At 39.9% G+C, this 21,925-nt stretch overlaps 1 protein-coding gene across 1 annotated transcript in view; it reads left to right on the forward strand.

The window, feature by feature from the left end:
• si:dkey-65b12.12 (uncharacterized) overlaps nucleotides 1-7,190 on the forward strand; it is a 42,880-nt gene extending 35,690 nt beyond the window's left edge. The window contains exons 6-7 of the mRNA XM_051930908.1: nucleotides 4,280-4,342; nucleotides 6,891-7,190. Coding sequence (XP_051786868.1) covers nucleotides 4,280-4,342; nucleotides 6,891-6,955 — 128 coding nt within the window. The 3' untranslated portion in view covers nucleotides 6,956-7,190. The remainder of the gene's footprint in view (nucleotides 1-4,279; nucleotides 4,343-6,890) is intronic.
• The last annotated feature ends 14,735 nt before the right edge of the window (nucleotides 7,191-21,925 follow it).

Consider the following 21,925-nt stretch of genomic DNA (forward strand, 5'->3'; position numbering starts at 1 on the left):
TTTTGCACAGCCAGTTTTTCACATTTGATTTAATTCCATACAACTAAATACTGCTTCACTAAAAATCTTTGTTTGGAAAACACCCCAGTACTCAGATGTTCCTAGGAAATGAAAAACATACCACTGTTATCTTTTTTGTTGAAAGTAGAGTAAATTATTATGCAGGCTGAGAGGGGTTCCCAAACTTTTTCATATGACACATATTATATTATATTACTGTATATTATATTATCAAGTTTTTAAAAACAAATTTTTAGAGGTAAGGCAGTTCTACTCACTAAACATGATGCCGGAGAGTGGTGATGTTTTGCATGTTGATTAGCACATGTAAATAATAATTTCACTATATTCTGTTCATGTGACGATTTTGATCCTATGAACCTGTCATAATATATTATGTATGTTTCAGAAAGAACCAGAGAGTTTACAGAGAATGAAGAAAGCCTCAGTATCAGTGTAATTACATTTTGAAATATTTTATTTATTATAAAATGACCTCCTACTTCATGACAACCCTTCATACTTGTGATAAGCTGCCCGGACACAGACAGACGGACACCGTATTACTGTCCACCACACGTTTATTATTTATCATATTTACAGTAAAGTGCACAACCCAGTGCACAAAGCACCAATCACCCCTTCAAATCTTGGCCACACAACAATGCCTTTCACAGTCTCTTTGGTCCGCCTCCACTCCTCTCCAACACGCTTCGTCTTCTTCCTCCCGACTCTCGCTCCTCACTGGAGGGAGGCGGCCCCTTTTATATGCCCTGGATGGGCTCCAGGTGCATCTTCAGGGCTTCCGTAGCCACACCCCTGTGTGGCGGAAGCTCCCAATGTGAAGCCGGAAGTCCACCAGGTGCCCTCAAGTCTCTTCCCCCCAGCACTTCCCGGTGTGGCGGAAGTACTGAGGGCCAATGTTCCCAAGGCATCGGGGCGCCCCCTGGCGGTGACCACGGGCCCCTACAGGGTTGAGCTTCTAAGCTCCGTACCCGTGGTCCCCAAAGCCACCAGGGAGGATGCCCCCTCGTGTCCTGGAGGAGGCACAAGCCCTCCACCACTCCTCCTAGGCGTAGGAATACTTCATATTCAGAATACTATATAAATACATACAAATGTATGTTGCAGTGAAGTACATGCAGGAACACTAAAATGCCATTTTCACAAAATTAATGACTGTATTTTACTACAAAAGTCAAATTTATTGAACAATATTCAGTTCAAATACTGGTAAGAATTTCATTTTAATTAAACATGGAGAAAAAATAACCCTGTCATGCTTTACACCCCATTCTTTTTTAAGGATATTTTACGGAGTAAACGAGGTATCCACAGATCCCATAAACACTGCGGCTGAATGTGATGAATGATTCTATCAGTTTGTATTTGTAGCAATCTAAATTTAGTTGGAGCTGGAGAGACGCTCCTAGTTTGTAGTGTGTTGGCATACAGATGCAGTCATAATTTATGGTGGGATTGACAAAGAATTTGAAGCCAAAATCATGCAAAACTATTTCACCACCTAAAATGTATTGGCTATAATGTCATATGCTTTTTCAAACATAAATATGTGTTAATTAATAAATAAGAAATAGTGAGAGTAAAATAACACAAATTTGCATTTTACAGTTCAATACACAATACTTGCCTCTTTGGTCACAATAGATATTATCTGTTCAACAAGTGATGATACCCATAAATATGGCAGCACAGACTGAATTCTTTTTTTTAATTATTTGGAGGAAAATAACATTGCATACAATGAAGTTGAACTTAACAAAACATAATTCAACCCCCACCCAGCATGTTTATTTCATCATGTTGTCATTGAGTGTGAAATTGTTTAGATTGGTAAAATGTGACACACTGCAGAAATCAATCTCAATTTGCCAGTTCATCGAAAACCCTTATTAAAAAAATAAAAAGGCCGGAGGTACCAATGGTCCCTTTAAAACTGACATGAATTTAAAAAACTGAAAACAGCCTAACTGCTGCTGAAAAATGGCATGTCAAGGGCGTCTTCTTTTGAAGTCAAGAATGGGCCATCACTTCAAATCAAGAAGTGTTCCACTTCTGTGTAAAATCAAAATGTCAATCTGACTTAGGCACACCAGCTATCTGGTTTAATTCAGGTTTCCCTCTCTGCTTGTCATGCACTTTATTTAGAAGCATTATTTATGTCTAGATATCCACTTTTTCATATCTCTGCCCACTTTCCCCCTCAGGGTTTTTCTTTTTTTTTTAATTCAGGGAAATCCTACTTATAGGTTAAGTACGCATATGATGTAACTCCACTGTACTTCATTTTGAAATTACAAGGATAACATGCTGAATGTGAAATACTATGCACTCTCTTATTGGTAACATTATAAAACTAAAAATGTACCTAAGCACCCAGCTTAGAGGTGGGCAGAGCATTTCATATTGGACTCTTTGCAGCAGTGCTCCATCTGTTGGAATATTGAAAGAATGCATCTTGTTATGCAAACATGAATATAATGCACAGTTTTTACATTCCCACAGACGGAGTACCACACATTTTGGCACTTTTACAGACATTACTTTTCCTATTGATGGCATACAGAAAAAGGATCCAAATATCAACAATACATTGCTACTGAAAATATTACAATACTGCACCGTAACAATTTATTTTTTCCTTAAAAACGTGATATATTCTTTTTTCTGGCTGCTTCCATAAATTGTCATCAGTCTTTGCAGCCCAATATAATAGGCATCCATTTTCTGACCCTGATTTGTCCATTATAGTGGCAAAGGGAACCAGAAACTATCCAAGCAGTGCTGTATGCAGTAGTACCAAGCCTGGACTGGGCCTCAGCCTTCTGCAGTATGTGTTGACACCAAAGCTGCCACACATACTGGCACCAATTAGTCAGCAAGTAGCTTGAATACAAACATGTTTTTCACATGTGTGAGTAAACTAGAGTACAATAGATGTTGAGATGTAGAAGGTACAGAGGGAGAAGGCTCTTTGCTCTTCCTACAATGTGATGCCTATGATTTTTCATTGTTTTTGTCTATTTGGACAGTCAACACATATCAACATTTATTTTATATTGTGTTGTCAGAATTGCTGCATCTCAGTTAAATTACAAATGCATGCATTCAGTTTTGTAATTGGATGATAAATCCTTCCTTTACCTGATTTTGATATTTAATTAAAGTTGTTATGTGCACTTGTTTTGTTTTTGGTTAAGTGGATGACTGTTTCAATCAGAATCCTGTTAAGTGAAAACAATTGTTACTAGAGATGTGAGAAGCCGACATAGCACTACTTAGTGCAGAACTGATCCTTGTATTATGGCTTGTGCTTCTGCAATTCCAAAAGTAAAATAGCTTCTTCAGAAAACAAATGGGGTTATGGATATGAAAAACAAAACAAAACTGAGGAAACAGACAATCAGCTCATCTCAGCTGTACAGCCAGATAATCATCATCACAAACAGCTTTATACAAATGTAACAGCATAATGAGAGCAAAACCACAGCCATTACATTTACAGTATCTGTGCATATAATATGTGTATAATGGTCAAGCGTGCAGGAATCCAACATTAACCATCATCCCACAAAAGCAAAGACTATAAAGTCTGTAGGGCAACATGTCCATAGGAGATAGTTTGAGATCTTCAGTCCTGTTCAGTAAAGGCATGAGCTCAGAATGATTGACTTGCATTGTTATATAGACATGCGCACCCGTGACTAACAATGTAATCAGCTGAAATGAATGGCGGCCAGTGGGACTGCAGATTGGAATGACCATTGCAACTTCAAACGTGCCAGAAAATGTTCAATTAAATATAATTTTATAATACTTTTATCCAGCTTTTAAATGTGATGAATGAGATATTGGAAAAACTACTTATGACAGAAGCTAAACATACTTAAAAATGAGTTGTTGTTTTTGTATGTTTTGTTAACTCAAAGCATTTAAAGATGTAAGCAGAAGCGGGCGTTGTATCTTTGTTTAGACCAAATTTCAGACTAGGCCTGCATTACTGCTGTTGCTTAACACTGAGTTTCTTTTTTTCTTTTTTAAATGTTAAAATGACCAATAAATTCATTCATCCATTGAAAAAAAAAACAACTCTTTTTTTAAGCACATTTTTGAAAGCAGAAAGTCTTTCCTGGAAGTAGAGGGCTCAAGTAAGAAACTATATAAGAAAATATATATTCTTGTAAAGTTTTATACATTGTTTTCCTAAATAATGTGTCTTATGAATAAAAATGCGTAACAAATATTTTTCTTAACTTAGAGAATGAATTAGACATCACAGATTTCAACATGGTCTGCCCTACATACCTGGAGTACAGAAAACGTAAGTCAGTCTGCTTAGGATGTGAATTACAGCCTGATTTTTTATTAACATGTTAAAATTTCAGCCTTTGGATAAAAGTGCTATCTTAAACACAAGTGCTCTTTTGACATTTAAGCAATACTCAGAAAATCCAGGAAAAGGGTTCTTATAGTGATTACATTTTCTTTCAAAAAGTAAACAATTAACAAAAACGGCTTTAACAGATACTGCTTATCCTTGCAAGGAAAAACCTTTGACTACAACATTTAGAGAGTGTCTGAAAAAAAGCACACTGCCTTGAGTAATGTGTCACCCAAGTGGCAAAAAACTGAAAATGCTATTATAAATTATCAAAACATGGAAGTGGATTAAGGAAGAACTATGGTAAGAATTATATATAATGATTTTTTTGTACTGAAGCTCTAAAATTAACAAAGGAAAGCAGTGTCGAAGCAGAAAAGGAGGATCATTATAAATTTTTCTCAGAAGGAAAGTAACCCTTTTCCAGTTGTAAACAAGGACCACAAAATGGTTATTTCCATTTATGAAACAACACAATCTGCATCAAAACTCAAATGAAATAAGAAGTCACATTTCCATAGATGTGTGATGTGTCATCAGTAGATGAAGGTCTTGTAGGAAAAGAATTACTCACCTATGAGCTGATGATTGTGAAATGTAGGCCAGGTAGGTATCATAAGTAGCCACAGTGCAAGCACAGAGAGATTACAGAGATTTCACCATGTTTTGCCAAATGGCAGCAGGTAAGCAATCAAAGAGCTATGCTGGACTGAATGGCCTTATTGTTGGTTGAAATACTGGTAGTTTTAAAACTGTTTATTGTCCAAGGCCTCGAAATCATGAGGCTGGTAACAATAATCAGTTTCAGGGCTTGTATTTTCTGCTGGATTCTCAAAAGTAACACTGACTTGAGATTGGGAAGTTCCTAAAGTCCTATTCTCCACCACAACACTTAGCAATGTACTCCATGTGTCTATTGTTCTTTGCATAAAGAAAAATTTTAAAACATTTGTGTAGTGTTTGCCCTTAACAAATCCTGAACTATATCTACCTATTCTTGTTTGATGAATTTACTTTAAAGTAACAGCAGGTATCCACTATACTATTCTCCTTATAATTTTAAACATTTCAATCACGTCACCTCAAGATTTACTTTTGATTAAACTAACAAGGTTCAGCACCTTCAGTCTTTGCTCAAATATCATAAGTAGCTTTCAGTTCCAGAATACACCATTTTCCACCCAGAGCAAACAAGTCATATTAAATCTTAATGAGATTTAATTTTAAAATAAAAATGAAAAAAAGGACTCTTGGTGTAGAGTAATATTTCTAAATTTTCACATTTGTAGTGTTTCGTCCAAAACCTCAGCATTGCCTAAAGTATGGCTAAAAAGAATAGACTTTGACACTGTGTGTGAAGGAGCAATGAAAATATATGGTCAACTTTTTTTGGTATGCGATATGAAGAAAAATATGAATGTAACTTGGTGATGTATAAAATATATAAAACCTTTACCACCATAAACACATTTGGACGGAATTATTGTTGTGTTGGGTACGTGACTGTGATTTATGATTTTTAGTTTTCATTGTTATCATGGTTTTACATTTTACAGTGATAATTTGTTTGATTCAAATTGTTTTTTCATCCTTGAGGACTAAAGTATTTTAACGCATTCTTGTTTATAATGATTCTTGAGATTGGTGACATGGAACATCTTGATCAGACGTGTACATAAAAATTTCACTATACTATGTACAGCTGACAATACGACTACTGAAACTACTACTACTACCAAAGTTTTTATAGCTATGAACTCTTGTGCAGGTATAAGCCCATACACTGTTGAGGTTTTATTTCTCCTATTTTGCATGAACATTTTTTCTAGTAAAGCACTGAAGTTTGTGTTATTAATGCTTACAACAATGGTTGAAGTATGTAGCTTTGACAGTTAAGAAGAAACCATAATGCTATGTATGTTCCAGTTTTTCAATATATATTAAAACAATTCTATCTTGTATATTTTTAAGTCACTCTGGTATATTTTTCCTTCATTTTAGTCATAATAATATATGAGAGGGTTGGTTAGTTGGCAATCTAGGACTGGTGAAATCTTTGTAGCATATTCTGTGGCTCCCTAAAATACCTGCCTGGTCTACAAATTTTCAGTTCTTAGCCCTTTGGTGAGTAACTGTCTTTTGAAATGGTCTTCCTGCAACAAGGCTACCATTCACCGCTGAGTCACATCCAACATGGCTGTCCCATAGTCTGCATCCAGCATTGCTACAGCCTCTCAAACCTATATATGATTCACAGCATGGAGTATCATGGCAGCATCACAGGTACATCTTTGGTGCACAGTTGGCACTCAGGATGCGGTGGGACTTCTACCAGATACACTATGCTGATTGGTCCTGGTTACATGGCAAAATGGTATGATGTGTGCATACATCACTACTTACTGCTGTAAAAGCATTGTACGTATTTAAAAGTGTCTCTGTATAAATTCAACAAACTAAGCCCTTTATTTTTTCTTTCTTGTTTCAGGAGATAGTTATGTGAATCCAGTTTATGTTAACAGTTATAAAAACCTTGAAGAGACATCATTGTGAATGAACTGGCTATGAAAAGAGCTCAGAACAACAGTAACATTTATTTATATAACACATTTGTATACAAGTACAAAAAGTATACCTCAAAGTGTTTTACAGGAATCAGAAGAAAAAAATTACAATTATAAAAAAGTACATATATAAATAAATACGCCCTCACATTGGTATTAGGTAGCTTAATAAGGAATTAACATACTGTATTTTCTTATTAAAATACAATTTTGTATTGCATAAATATTCATGTGTTTATTCATTTGTTTAAGTGTGGTGGTGACGAATTTCTTATATTTTGAGCTTACTTTCATCAAAAATATATTTTCTAAGAAGCAATCAAAACAGTTCTTAAGTCATTTGGTTTATATGTATCAGATCAACATGTGTTATTTTATGGAATATTTGAACAAACCTTTAGTGTTTGTTTATTTATTTTAGTCACTTTTTTGATATAATACAGAAAAACATTCAATCATTTGTTTCAAACAAATTTAACTTTTAAAATTATTTTATTTACACTCTACAGGTATTTCAATATTTTATGCCTGTAATCATTATTTGAACTAAGAAGAATAACTACGTACAGTAACTCCTATTTTTAGTTCTCACTCTGTACATTAGCTTCCAGTTAACCTTACGTCTGATTTCAGAAATGCTGGTTTCACTGTTCTTACTGTAAAAATGCAGTTGGTTGTTTGCGTAAGCTACAATTGTGGCAATGAATATGTCTGGCTCTTACTAATCCTCTCCTGTTTTCTCACTGTACTCTACAATTGTATATGGTGTCACTGTTAACTTGTCTAGGCTGCTGTTTCTGGACATGCAAACATGAGACTAATTGAGAACCTTTGGCAAAAAAAGGCCAAGATTCTCAAAGTATAGTCAGCCAATCAAATTTTAAAATATGACAACCAAAGAAAAATTTATGAAAGGTCTTCAACAAGTTCTTAATTAACAAAAAGACAAAAAATAGAAAGTATGATTCCAGCTACTTACAATTTTGGATTTATGTGGAGTAGTGACAAAGGAGATCCACATTTTCAGTATGTTGTTTGTGACAAAATTCTCACAAACAAAAGTATGCATCCAAACAAATTACTTCACCATATTGAGAAAAGCCTAAGAGATCAACATGGGGGTAGAAAACAAATAAGCACTGTATGGGTATTTCTTTAAGTACAACATTGAAAGCAACAATTGTAAATACATGGTATTGGAGCAGGATACATTGTGTGCTGTACAGAGTAAGAGTAACCCCCAAAACCTTAAAGAATTCATCTACAGAGTCATCAGCAATTGGCCTGTGAACTATTTTTGGACAAAGAAAAATAGAAAAGCACCAACAATTAGAGAGATATGTAAGTCCAAGCTACACAATACAAAACAATAACAATTAGCATAATGTCTGCAAAGGGCACAGAAAACACAAAGCGGCCCAAGTTAATTTGTTCATTGAAACTGGCATGTCTAAAAGGCTATGTAACATACAATTGTTCAACAACAACATTTATTTATATAGCACATTTTTATACAAATGATGTAGCTGAATGTGCTTTACAAGATGAAGAAAGAAAAAAGTTTATAAAAAATAAAAATTACATAAAGCAATACTAAATAACAAAGAATAAACTAAGATACGATGGCCAGGAGGTCAGAAAACAATTTCCGGAGGGCTGGAGAAAAAAAAATCTGCAGGGGTTCCAAGGCCACGAGACTGCCAACCCCCACTGGGCATTCTACCTAACATAAATGATCTAAATGACCTAAATGGTTTTCAGGCTTCATGTGAAAGAAAATTCAGAAAGTTCAGAAAACTTCCTAATTTTCAAATTGAACATACCATGTGCTGCGCGTCTATGTGTTAATGTAGGAATGCAGAAAAGTAAATTGTAGTAGTATTCCCCTCCTTTATGCTTTTAAAGTGTTAGGCTACTTCAGTTTTGTTTAAATCTGGAATGATAATGTGCATCCAAATGTGCAGTATGCATCTAATAAAAGTGTTCATATTCAGTACCTAGTTTGTTTTTCTTGTTTTTAATGGGACATACCTGTAGGTTTTTACTAACATTAAAGAATTATTATATCCAAACCCATTCAGTCTACAGTTCTGTCTGATTGCGACACAAACTATACTCCATAATATCTCTAGAACAATACATCTACTATATAATAAAACACTAAGGTCTGTGCATGTCCAGTTCCTACAAGCAAAGTGATTGGTCAGATTGGCTTTGGTGATCCGACTGAAAGACGAAGTGAGAATGTGAGACACATGATGAGGATTAAAGGTGTAGAAGGCATGCTAAAAGTCAACTTCAAAGACAAGAAGTATAAAAGCGAACAGAAGGCGAGTAAGGCACCTTGAAATGATAGAATCTGAGAAGCAGACTTTATGGGAATACGCCTGGAAGAGGATGTGCCAGGCAAGAGAGATTCAGACACATAAAGATACACAAGAAAGGTGTTGAAAGTACATGCAGGGCATGTCTTTGGCTAAGAGTAAAACTGAAACTAATATATATTGTAAATGCATGGTCTTGGAGCAGGATCAATTACATCTTGGCTGAAGAAGGGGCCTGAGTTGCCTCAAAAGCTTGCATATTGTAAACTTTTTACTTAACTAACAAAAGGTGTCATTTTGCTTGACTTATAATTATGTTTTAATGTTAGATTTGATTAATTGTGACTAATTACTTGCATTTATGTGAATAATTAATTTTTTAATTGATTCCCAGCCCTAATTCTTATTCTTCCTATATGTTTATGTTTAGCTATTATTCTTGAAATGTCTGTGTATGAGACAACTGTCCAATCTTGTTTACAGGACATATGATGATCTCTTAATAATCTTTTAGTACATTTTGTGTAATTACATTTTTGTCTGTTATTCACTTGACCTTTATCTGGTTTCCTGATATGCCTGAACAGGTTATGCTATTTATTTAAGATGAACGCTATATTACTCTAAAATTATTCTCTCACACCACCTGCCCCCTACCCTTCATTCTCCTGTAACATACAAACAACCATTAATCTTAAGGTAGTTATTATAGCTCATTTCCTGAAAGGTACAGTTACAATAATATTTTTTAGTTATTCAAATATTCAGCCTATACTTATTTCGTCTAACATTTTATTTTGCTAAGAATTTGAATGAACAAGCTCTTATTTGATAACAGCTGCGAGGAAAACAAAATATTTATCCTTGTTGTTGGTCTTTATTTGTATAAGCCAAAATTTGCAGGTGAGAAGCTTTTAGGCTTCAAATAGTTTACCTTAGGGTGTTTTCATTTAACCTAAATGCTACAAGGCAGAGGTTCAAAATATCAGGATTAATATAATGGGGTCAATGGAAATGACATACATTTTATTTTTTATTTTCACATTCTGGGTTATATGCATTTTTATATCATTTTAGCTGCAATGCATTGTTGTTCCTGTAGATTGTCAGCAGTTAATGATAATCTATTTAAGTGCCTCCATTTTGACGTGTCGCTTCATAGAAATGAGAAGACATACAGTATCCTAAATTCAGGAATGAGAATGACAAGAATCTGTGATGAAAAATAACTTGCTTTCTAATTTGTTTTAATTGTCATAACACTTAAGTTTCCTGAAATCTGAACTGTTGAGTGGTCCTTAGAAAAATGTGCAGTGTTGGTGGAGCTATAGAGGTAGCAGTCTCTCAGCCGTCTTCCCCACTGTACTGATGTGCAAAAGGCACTCCAGATCCCTAATCTCAGCCCCTAAACTATTTAACTACAACCTCAGAAAGACCAAGCAGGTTCCTTGTAGTCTCCACGATACTCAGCACTTGGTAAAACTGGACAGTAGGTCTTCTTCTTGTCTTGCTTCTGACACTAATGTAGTGCTGGTGCTGAGGGTCAGAATGGATTCTTTTGCTCTTTCTACATTACTTTTTTGGTGGCTTGCTATCTTAAAAGGACTGCTCACCGCTGCTGCACTAGATGGAATTCTGTTTGCGACTTTGCAGGCTTGCTGTTTTTATAGGCAGCCCTGCTGCTGGTGATGGAATGGCAGTTCATACACTGGGTTACTCATCCCTGGCTGATCAACTTATCAGAGCTGTTACAATACTACAGTGAAAAAAAGCACCTAAATAATACATACCTACATACTGTACATTCTCCATATCATTTTTAATCTTGGTCAATCCAAACAGGGTTGCGGGTGTTAGAGCCTACCTTTGGACACAAGACAGGAAATGCTGCAAAACAAGGCATCAACCCATGGCAGAGATAATTGTAGTAAATAATTCTGCTATTAAAACCATGTAAAAATGATATGAAAATAAAATGTACCGACATTTACCCCATAGATGTAATTGTACAATCAAAATTTTTCTAGTGTATATACATTCTTCATATTTTACAAAAGTAGACAGCCTTAGTTGTATTTAATACTTCCCTGCAGCTGGGTAAAGTTCTGGACTACTTTAAAGTAGCCACTATTATTCCAGTCCCCAAGAAGGATAAAATCTCCGAACTTATTGCTTTGACCTCAGTTGTTATGAAAATATTCAAACGTCTCATGCTTTCCTACCAAAAGTCTATCACTGACCCTCTCCTTAATCCACTTTGGTTTGCATATTGGGGAAATTGCTCAGTGCAGGCAGAGCCGGCCCTAGACAATTTCGGGCCCGAAGCAAACTGATACTGCGGGCCCCGTAAGGGTCCCAACCCCTGCTGCTAGGAGGTCAGGGGCAGAGCCCTGGCTGTCAAGTGACTTCCTCCATTCTGAGCTGCAGAAATGCGTTTTCCCGGCATCTACAACCATCACTTTTTGACGATTTCCGTTTGACACTGACAACCGTAACCCACTGACAGGAGCCAAATTCGCAGGCTGTCAGCACAGACTGTCGTACTGGCGGTGGAACTGAAGACATTTGGAATACAATAATTGCAAACTGTGGAAATTCGGCAAGGCCTAACTACTATCTACAAGACGTTCTTTCTAACAAAATGGAAATATATTGATATGAAGGAAAGTGATGGCTTTACGAAGAGAAGGGCCCCTTTTATGCTCTGTCGAGAATGCAGTGCGGTGGAGAGGCCCTGACTGAAGCGTAAGTGGCTGCCTACTGAGGACAGAGGCACAGATGAGCCGTGGAGGCGGCAACAGGTGAGCGGGCCTGAGTGAAGTGTAATGAAGATTGGAGTGCCGAGTGGAGATGTCCACGTGGAGTAATTAGGTGATGGAATATGTTGCCCGTGAATTATATATATAAAAAAATTAGTAATAGAGGTTGGAGTGAAGGAGTCTGTTGCTCCATTGGGCCCTCCGCAGCAGTGTCGCATCACAGGACAAAAAAAAACCTTGGGCGCAGTGGGCCCTCTCCAGCTGTGGGCCCGAAATGGTCGCTTCATTCGCTTCGCCCTAAGGCCAGCTCTGGTGCAGGAAGCAGTTCATTTATGCCTGCACTATGTTCTTCAGCACCTGGACTTGCCTAACATCTGCTTGTTTGTGGATCTCTGCTCAGCCTTCAATAACATTGTTCCAGAGTTGCTTCAGAGTAAACTAATCCAGTTAGGATTACCCTATGGTGTCTGCCAGTGGATTATGAGTTTCTTGACAGGTAGGAAGCAGTATGTGAGACTGGGCCCCCATCTGTCAAATCCAATGTCAGTTAGTATAGGCTCCCCTCAAGGCTGTGTTCTTTCAACTCTCCTGTTTTCACTCCATACAGATGACTGTAGATCCATGGACAAATCTGTAAAATTCCTAAAGTTTGCAGATGACCCAACCATAGTGAATCTCATTACTAATAATGATGTGTATACCTATCAAAGTGAGGTGGACCTTCTTGTAGAATGATGTACAGTAATCCCTCGCTATATCGCGCTTCGCCTTTCGCGGCTTCACTCCATCGCGGATTTTATATGTAAGCATATTTAAATATATATCGCGGATTTTTCGCTGCTTCCGCGGGTTTCTGCGGACAATGGGTCTTTTAATTTCTGGTACATGCTTCCTCAGTTGGTTTGCCCAGTTGATTTCATACAAGGGACGCTATTGGCAGATGGCTGAGAAGCTACCCAGCTTACATTTCTCTTTCTCTTGCGCTGACTTTCTCTGATCCTGACGTAGGGGGATTGAGCAGGGGGGCTGTTCACACACCTAGACGATACGGACGCTCGTCTAAAAATGCTGAAAGATTATCTTCACGTTGCTATCTTTTGTGCAGCTGCTTCCTGAAACGACATACTGCACAGTGCTTCGCATACTTAAAAGCTGGAAGGGCACGTATTGATTTTTGTTTGTCTCTCTCTCTCTCCCTGCTCCTGACGGAGGGGGTGTGAGCTGCCACCTTCAACAGCTTTGTGCCGCGGTGCTTCGCATACTTAACAGCCAAACAGCCCTATTGATTTGTTTGGTTTTTTCTCTATCTCTCTGACAGCCTGTGCTCCTGACACGCACTCCTTTGAAGAGGAAGATATGTTTGCATTCTTTTAATTGTGAGACGGAACTGTCATCTCTGTCTTGTCATGGAGCACAGTTTAAACTTTTGAAAAAGAGACAAATGTTTGTTTGCAGTGTTTGAATAACGTTCCTGTCTCTCTACAACCTCCTGTGTTTCTGTGCAAATCTGTGACCCAAGCATGACAATATAAAAATAACCATATAAACATATGGTTTCTACTTCGCGGATTTTCTTATTTCGCGGGTGGCTCTGGAACGCAACCCCCGCGATGGAGGAGGGATTACTGTACTTATAACAACTTGGATCTCAATGCCATTAAGACAGTGGAAATGAGGATTGACTTCCGTTGACAATTCACATACTGTCCACCTTTGCAAATTAATGGCCAGTCTGTGTCTGTAGTTCAGTCATTTAAATTCCTGGGGACTACTTTCATACATTAAAATGGGACAAGCACATCACCTCCATCATCAAAAAAACAGGCAGAGATTATTCTTCCTTTGCCAGCTTAAGTAGCTTGGTTTATCAAGGCATATATTGTTATATTTTTACTCAGCCATCATTGAGAGTATTGTGACCACCTTCATCACCATTTGGTTTCCTTCTGGCTCTTCCATTTCTAAGAGTAGGATGCAGCAGACGACTCGTTCAGCTGAGAAAATCATTGGCTGTTGTCTCTCAGCCTTAAAAGATCTATTCATCGCCAGAGCGAAAAAGAGAGCAAGATTGCAGCTGACTCCAGCCATCTGTACATTAAATTACCATCAAAGAGAAGGTACAGGTCTACTGTGACCTGAAGTACACGCCACCTCCACAGCTTCGTTCCTCAAATTATTCAAATCCTAAATAAACTTACATAGGGTTACTCTTAACTGTTTTTACAACATCTATATATATAATTCACTAAGGCAAGACAACCATGGAAAGCACGCCGGAAGGGGTGTGGATTCACTAAACCGCCGACAAGTAAGACGCCAATGGCGCACGCAGGAAGGAGCCACGCCCACCAACTCTTAGACCATTGGATACGACGAAAGAATCACAGAGCCACGCCCACCAACTCGGATGCAACCCCAAGGGAAACATGCCGTCATTTCTGTTTGTGTGTGCCACAGTACACTTGCAGCTCTGAGCCACGTTGACTTTTCATTAGTCAACCTCAGTGGAACCTTGGTTCACAAAGAGGCAGCGCCAAAGAGAGACAGAGGCACACACAGGTAGCGCGATAGAGAGTGCCGCGCACACACAGGCAGCGCCAGAGAGAGACAGAGGCACACACAGGCAGCGCAAGAGAGAGCTGCACTCTCCTCACTCGCTCACACACTACACAGGGGAGAAATGCCCGAAGCAGAGAGACAGAGGGGGTGGGGGCTGGCGTGCTGCTGAGAGAGAGAAAGAGAGAGAGAGAGGGGGGGCTGGGGAGGCTCGCCGTGCTGCTGAGAGAGAGAGGGAGAGGGGGGGGCTGGGGAGGCTTTGGTGCTGGTGAGAGAGGGTGGGCTGGTGAGGCTCCCGTGCTGCTGAGAGAGAGAGAGGGGGGGCTGGGGAGGCTCGTGTGCTGCTGAGAGAGGGGGAGGGGGCTCGCGTGCTGCTGAGAGAGAGAGGGGGGGGGTGGGGAGGCTCGCGTGCTGCTGAGAGAGGGGGAGGGGGAGGGGGCTGGCGTGCTGCTGAGAGAGAGAGGGGGGGGCTGGGGAGGCTCACGTGCTGCTGAGAGAGAGAGAGGGGGGGCTGGGGAGGCTCGCGTGCTGCTGAGAGAGGGGGAGGGGCTCACGTGCTGCTGAGAGAGAGAGGGGGGGCTGGGGAGGCTCACGTGCTGCTGAGAGAGAGAGGGGGGGCTGGGGAGGCTCGCGTGCTGCTGAGAGAGAGAGCCTGCGCATGCACTGCACATGCCATGCAGCTGAGCAGGGAGCCTGGGTGTTTATGTCAGTGTTATTCAATGTTTTTACTATTACACTGTGCATTCTATGGTGTAATAATTAACTATATTTGTGCTTAAAAATCTTTAAAAAAATATATTTACATACAGTTCGTATGGTCTGGAATGGATTAATTGTATTTACATGCAATCCTATGGGGGAAATTGCTTCGGTTCACGACCAAATCGATTTACGACCAGAGGTTTGGAACGAATTATGGTTGTGAACCGAGGTTCCACTGCATATTGAGTCTAGAAAACATGATCAGCAAGTCTTTGATAGGCTGCAACAAAATGATGAAAGAACGGGCACATTTTTTTCTCACAAGCTGGGTGGGTGTTAGTTAGTTAATTAGTTACTCGAAGGATTTCAAGATTTAATATGCACAAGCGGTAACACTGCAAAAGCAGCCCAAACCAGAAAAGACTGCTGGCAAAAAGTGGCTGACAAATTAAACGCGTGTGCATTGTACTTACTGAAAGCGGCGTTACGGATTTTGCAAATGTTCATTTTTTCCCTCTGCTTAAAAAACATTAAAAAAGCGTCGTGATTATGCGGCGTGTAAAACAGTTTGTCGCGGATAATTTGCCTTTTACTTTAACACGAAGACAATTTCCTGTTAGATTTGCCTTTGCGATGACAATTGATAAGGCACAGGGCCAAACTTTCAAAAAGATGTGCATGTATCTGCCAAAACCAGTTTTCAGTCACGGACAGTTGTATGTTGCTCTCTCCAGAGTTCCATCTTTTCATTCACTTACTGGTATGCCTGCAGGAACATGTGCAGCGAGCGAGCGAGAGAGAGCGAGCGACACACACACGCATACAGGTGCGGGAGAGAGAGAGCGCTGGACGCATAAGAATAATAATACTTCATTACATTGATATACCGGTGTTTTCAGTATTCAATGCGCTATCCACACAGGGAGAAACCGGGAAGCGAACCCAAAATCTTCCACAGTCTCCTTACTGCAAAACAGCAGCACTACCATTGCGCTACAAGGCAGTTAAAGAATGCACCGGCCTCGATTTTGTTTTCACTTCTGTTTACAGCAATCGGATCGTAGCGTGCATTGTTGCAATGTTACTTTTCTTGGTGGCTTATTACATTATGGATGTTTCACATGTTAATTTTTTTCCCTGTGCTTAAAAGACATTAAAAAAGTGTTTCTCAACTGTGACTCCGGAACAACTCAGTACGCAAGCTATATTAAGCGTCAACAACGAAGACTCGCTACACCTTAATGAACAAGTGCTGAAAGTTATCCCTACCGACGAAGTAACTTTCACCAGCATGGCCTCCATCGTCACAGACGATCCCGCTTTCAGTCATGGACAATTGTATGTTGCTCTCTCCAGAGGTCCATCTTTTCATTCACTCACAGTGGTATCCACAAACCCACCCCATTTGGACAACTGTGTCGTTCTGCAAGTGTTCACCCATCAATAATATAATTATGCGGCGTATGTTACGCCGCGGGTTGGCTAGTCTATATATATAATTCACTAAGCCAGAAGACAAGTAGCCGACCATGGAAAGCACGCCTGAAGAGGCGTGGATTCACTAAACCGCCGACAAGTAAGACGCCAATGGCCCACGCAGGAAGAAGCCACGCCCACCAACTCTTAGACCATTGGATATGACGAAAAAATCACAGTCACGCCCACCAACTCGGACGCGTCGCCTCGAAAAATATGCTGTCGTTTCTTTTTGTCTGTGCCACAGTCCACTTGCATTAGTCAACCTCAGTGGAATCTTGGTTCACACAGAGGCAGCGCCAGAGAGAGACAGAGGCACACACAGGCAGCGTGAGAGAGAGAGCCGCGCGCACACATAGGCAGCGCCAGAGAGACAGAGGCACACACACACACACACACACACAGAGGCAACGCCAGAGAGAGACAGAGGCATACACAGGCAGCGCGAGAGAGAGAGATGCGCACACACACAGAGGCAACGCCAGAGAGAGAGAAACAAGCGCACACACAGGCAGCGCGCGAGAGAGCCACGCACACACACAGAGGCAGCGCGAGAGAGCCGCACACACACACAGAGGCAGCGCCACAGAGAGACAGAGGCACACACAGGCAGCGCAAGAGAGAGCCGCGCAATCCTTTAAAACTGAAGTTAAAACACAATGAAGGAAGCAGTCTTTAAAAACCAATAAGCCCTGTGCCTCTTTTTCATTAGCGTCTCACCTGCTTCAGGCCCTGCAACAGTCGAGACGCTCTCTCTGCAGCTGACCTTCTCTGTGCCTGACTCCACTACTGTCAGTCGCCTGATTAAAAATGGCCATTTGAAGGTGAGCTATGGACCCGCTATACCACAGGAACACATTACCTTCGAGCCTGCTCTCGCTCACTCTTAACGTACCGGCTTTCTCTCTCTCTCCTCACTCGCTCGCTCACACACTGCACAGGGGAGAACTGCCCAAAGCACGAGTCTACCCTGAAACCGTTTCAGCCACACTTCCACGCCCCTCGCTACACTGTGAGTGCGATAATTATTTATTTAAAAATGGGCTTTTGAAGGGGAGCTGTGGACCCGCTATACCACAGGATCACCTGTGACATTGCCTTCACATTGTTTTCCTTTTATTTATAATCCTGTTGAGCAGATCAGACACACAGGCAAACAACACTGAATAATCAATAGCTCCAACTACTTTGCCCGCCCCCACTCCTCACCTGAGTCAGTTTCGTCTCTGTTCAGCAGTGTTTGCCAAACTCGATCCTGGTGAACCCCTGTGGCTGCAGGGTTTTGTTCCAACCAGATTCCTAATCATTAATGCTGGTGAAACTCATCCGGGATAAGTCGGTTTTTCAAATGCAGCCATGTAGCAGATTAGTCTAGCAAGATGTAATAATCCGAGATGAATGCGCGCCCTCGCGCTGAGTGAAAAGCCAATATATATTGAGTCTACAAAACATGATCACCAAGTCTTTGATAGGATGCAACAAAATGATGAAAGAACGGGCGCATTTTTTTCACACAAGCTGAGTGGGTGGGTGTTAGTTAGTTAATTAGCAACTCGAAGGATTTCAAGATATAATATACACAAGAGGTAACACTGCAAAAGCGGCCCAAACCAGAAAAGACAGCTGGCAAAAAGTGGCTGACAAATTAAACGCATGTGCATTGTACTTACTGAAAGCAGCGTTATGGATTTTCCAAATGTTCATTTTTTCCCTCTGCTTAAAAAACATTGAAAATGCGGCGCGGATTGGTTTGCAGCGTGTAAAACAATTTGTTTGTCGCGGATAATTTGCTATCCACACAGGGAGGAACCGGGAAGTGAACCCACAATCTTCCACTGTCTCCTTACTGCAAAGCAGCCGTACTACTACAGCGCCACAAGGCAGTTAAAGAATGCACTGGGCCACATGTTCATTTTTTCCCCTGTGCTTAAAAGACATTAAAAAGCTGTTTCTCAACTGTGACTCTCGAACAACTCAGTATGCGAAAAGCGGCCAGAATCGTAAACAACACTGAAAACTCTACGTGATTCACAGGTAGTGATGGGCCGCTCGATACGAAGGTTTCGACACTGTGTCGAGCTTTCGAAGCACTGCAGATTTTAATACTTGATCGAATAATGACATCTGTGATTTAAGGATTTCACATTTTCTTTCTCAAATGTGCTTACCTATATCATGGCAAAGTACAGGGATAAACCTTTATTTTCTGTCTACTCCGTTTTAATTAAGACAGACCAAAGAAAACATTTAAGGCTATTAAATGTGATCTCAAGAAAAGATCAGGGTTAATTATAATACTAATAACAGGAGTGATTATAATGATACAGTGCAAAAGTAAATACTAATTGAAAGAGCCGGGAATGCATGAGGTGAGGCGTCTTATTTTGTTTAACTCTTGCTATCGTATAGTGCATTCTGCCTGTCGGCGTTAGTTATATTTATATTTTTTAGACATCAGACACTAGAAGCTGCTGACGAACCCTTCTCTTCGTTGTCAGTCTGTAGCTACGAAAAAATAAAAGCAATACAACTTTTAACAGACGTCATTGAAGTGTATCATAAGTTTCTGTAACGTTAATGAAAATGGCCAGGAGGTGTCACGAGAGTGGTGAGTATCAAATGCTTCGAAGCTTCTATACGATTTCCGACACAATTGCTTCAAACGTGTTGATGCTTCGCGAGGCTTCACCCCGCCCATCACTACTCACAGGTTACTGAACGAGAAATCAGCAGACTAGCATGACGGATGGGGCGTAATGGGCGTCCTTCCCCTCTCCTCCGGATTTTTCAAATGTTCATTTTTTCCCTGTGCTTAAAAATCATTAAAAAAGCGGCCTGATTATGCGGCGTATGGTACGCCGCGGGTTGGCTAGTACAGTATAACAGACAACTGTGCTGTTTGTCTATTCGTAAATACAGTTAGGTCCATAAATATTTGGACAGAGACAACTTTTTTCTAATTTTGGTTCTGTACATTACCACAATGAATTTTAAATGAAACAACTCAGATGCAGTTGAAGTGCAGACTTTCAGCTTTAATTCAGTGGGGTGAACAAAACGATTGCATAAAAATGTGAGGCAACTAAAACATTTTTTTAACACAATCCCTTCATTTCAGGGGCTCAAAAGTAATTGGACAAATTAAATAACTGGAAATAAAATGTTAATTTCTAATACTTGGTTGAAAACCCTTTGCTGGCAATGACAGTATGAAGTCTTGAACTCATGGACATCACCAGATGCTGGGTTTCCTCCTTTTTAATGCTCTGCCAGGCCTTTACTGCAGCGGCTTTCAGTTGCTGTTTGTTTGTGGGCCTTTCTGTCTGAAGTTTAGTCTTCAACAAGTGAAATGCATGCTCAATTGGGTTAAGATCAGGTGACTGACTTGGCCATTCAAGAATTTTTCACTTCTTTGCTTTAATAAACTCCTGGGTTGCTTTGGCTGTATGTTTTGGGTCATTGTCCATCTGTATCATGAAACGCCACCCAATCAATTTGATTGCATTTAGCTGGATTTGAGCAGACAGTATGTCTCTGAACACCTCAGAATTCATTCGGCTGCTTCTGTCCTGTGTCACATCATCAATAAACACAAGTGTCTCAGTGCCACAGGCAGCCATGCACGCCCAATCCATCACACTGCCTCCACCGTGTTTTACAGATGATGTGATATGCTTTGGATAATGAGCTGTTCCACGCCTTCTCCATACTTTTTTCTTGCCATCATTCTGGTAGAGGTTGATCTTGGTTTCATCTGTCCAAAGAATGTTTTTCCAGAACTGTGCTGGCTTTTTTAGATGTTCTTTAGCAAAGTCCAATCTAGCCTTTCTATTCTTGAGGCTTATGAGTGGCTTGCACCTTGCAGTGCACCTTCTGTATTTACTTTCATGCAGTTTTCTCTTTATGGTAGACTTGGATATCGATATGCCTACCCCCTGGAGAGTGTTGTTCACTTGGTTGGCTGTTGTGAAGGGGTTTCTCTTCACCATGGAAACGATTCTGTGATCATCCACCACTGTTGTCTTCCGTGGACGTCCAGGTCTTTTTGCATTGCTGAGTTCACCAGTGCTTGCTTTCTTTCTCAGGATGTACCAAACTGTAGATTTTGCCACTTGTAATATTGTAGCAATATCTCGGATAGTTTTTTTCTGTTTTCGCAGTTTCACCTTCTTTCACCTGCATGGAGAGCTCCTTTGACCGCATGTTGTCTGTTCACAGCAAAATCTTCCACATGCAAGCACCACACCTCAAATCAACTCCAGGCTTTTTATCTGCTTAATTGATAATGACATAATGACGGACTTGCCCATACCTGCCCATGAAATAGCCTTTGAGTCAATTGTCCAATTACTTTTGAGCCCCTGAAATGAAGGGATTGTGTTAAAAAAATGCTTTAGTTGCCTCACATTTTTATGCAATCGTTTCGTTCACCCCACTGAATTAAAACTGAAAGTCTGCACTTCAACTGCATCTGAGTTGTTTCATTTAAAATTCATTGTGGTAATGTACAGAACCAAAATTAGAAAAAAGTTCTCTGTCCAAATATTTATGGACCTAACTGTACTTCATACTTGTTCAACTTGTACTATTTGATATCTATACCATTTTGTATAGTTTTTCTATCTATTTGACGGTACTATTGACGTTTGTAAATGTTTTAGCTCAAGAAACTTGTATTTATATAGGTTGTTTACACAGTGTCAGGTTAATGGTGGGTTGAAATTGTATCGTCTTAAGTTGGTATTGTCTTGTATTCAATGTTTTAATCTAACCAAAGTCAATTATGCTATGTTTCACATGCTAGCAATAAAGTGATTCTGATTGAATGTATTAATCCCCTTATATGGCGTATACCTCGGTTACTAGTAAAATTCGAACTGTAATTGTATAGTGTCGGTTATTTTCAGTTTTATTATCTTTGTGTCTGGTGAAAATGAAAAAAAAAACTCACTGTTAAACATTTCTGCTCTGTAACCCTTCTGCTACCTAGAAAATACATGCCTAACCGTATAAAGCGGAAGTCTAGGGGACAACACTTTGGCAGAAGCAATGGGAAATGTTGTTTTTTTGCGAAGGGAAGAAACTACCGTTAGGCAGCTTCGTTTAGTGGAAAACCACATTTACCAGAATGCACCGCGGCGA

Source organism: Erpetoichthys calabaricus, chromosome 8 (genome assembly GCF_900747795.2).
Source record: "Erpetoichthys calabaricus chromosome 8, fErpCal1.3, whole genome shotgun sequence".
In the NCBI taxonomy this organism is placed as follows: Eukaryota; Metazoa; Chordata; class Cladistia; order Polypteriformes; family Polypteridae; genus Erpetoichthys; species Erpetoichthys calabaricus.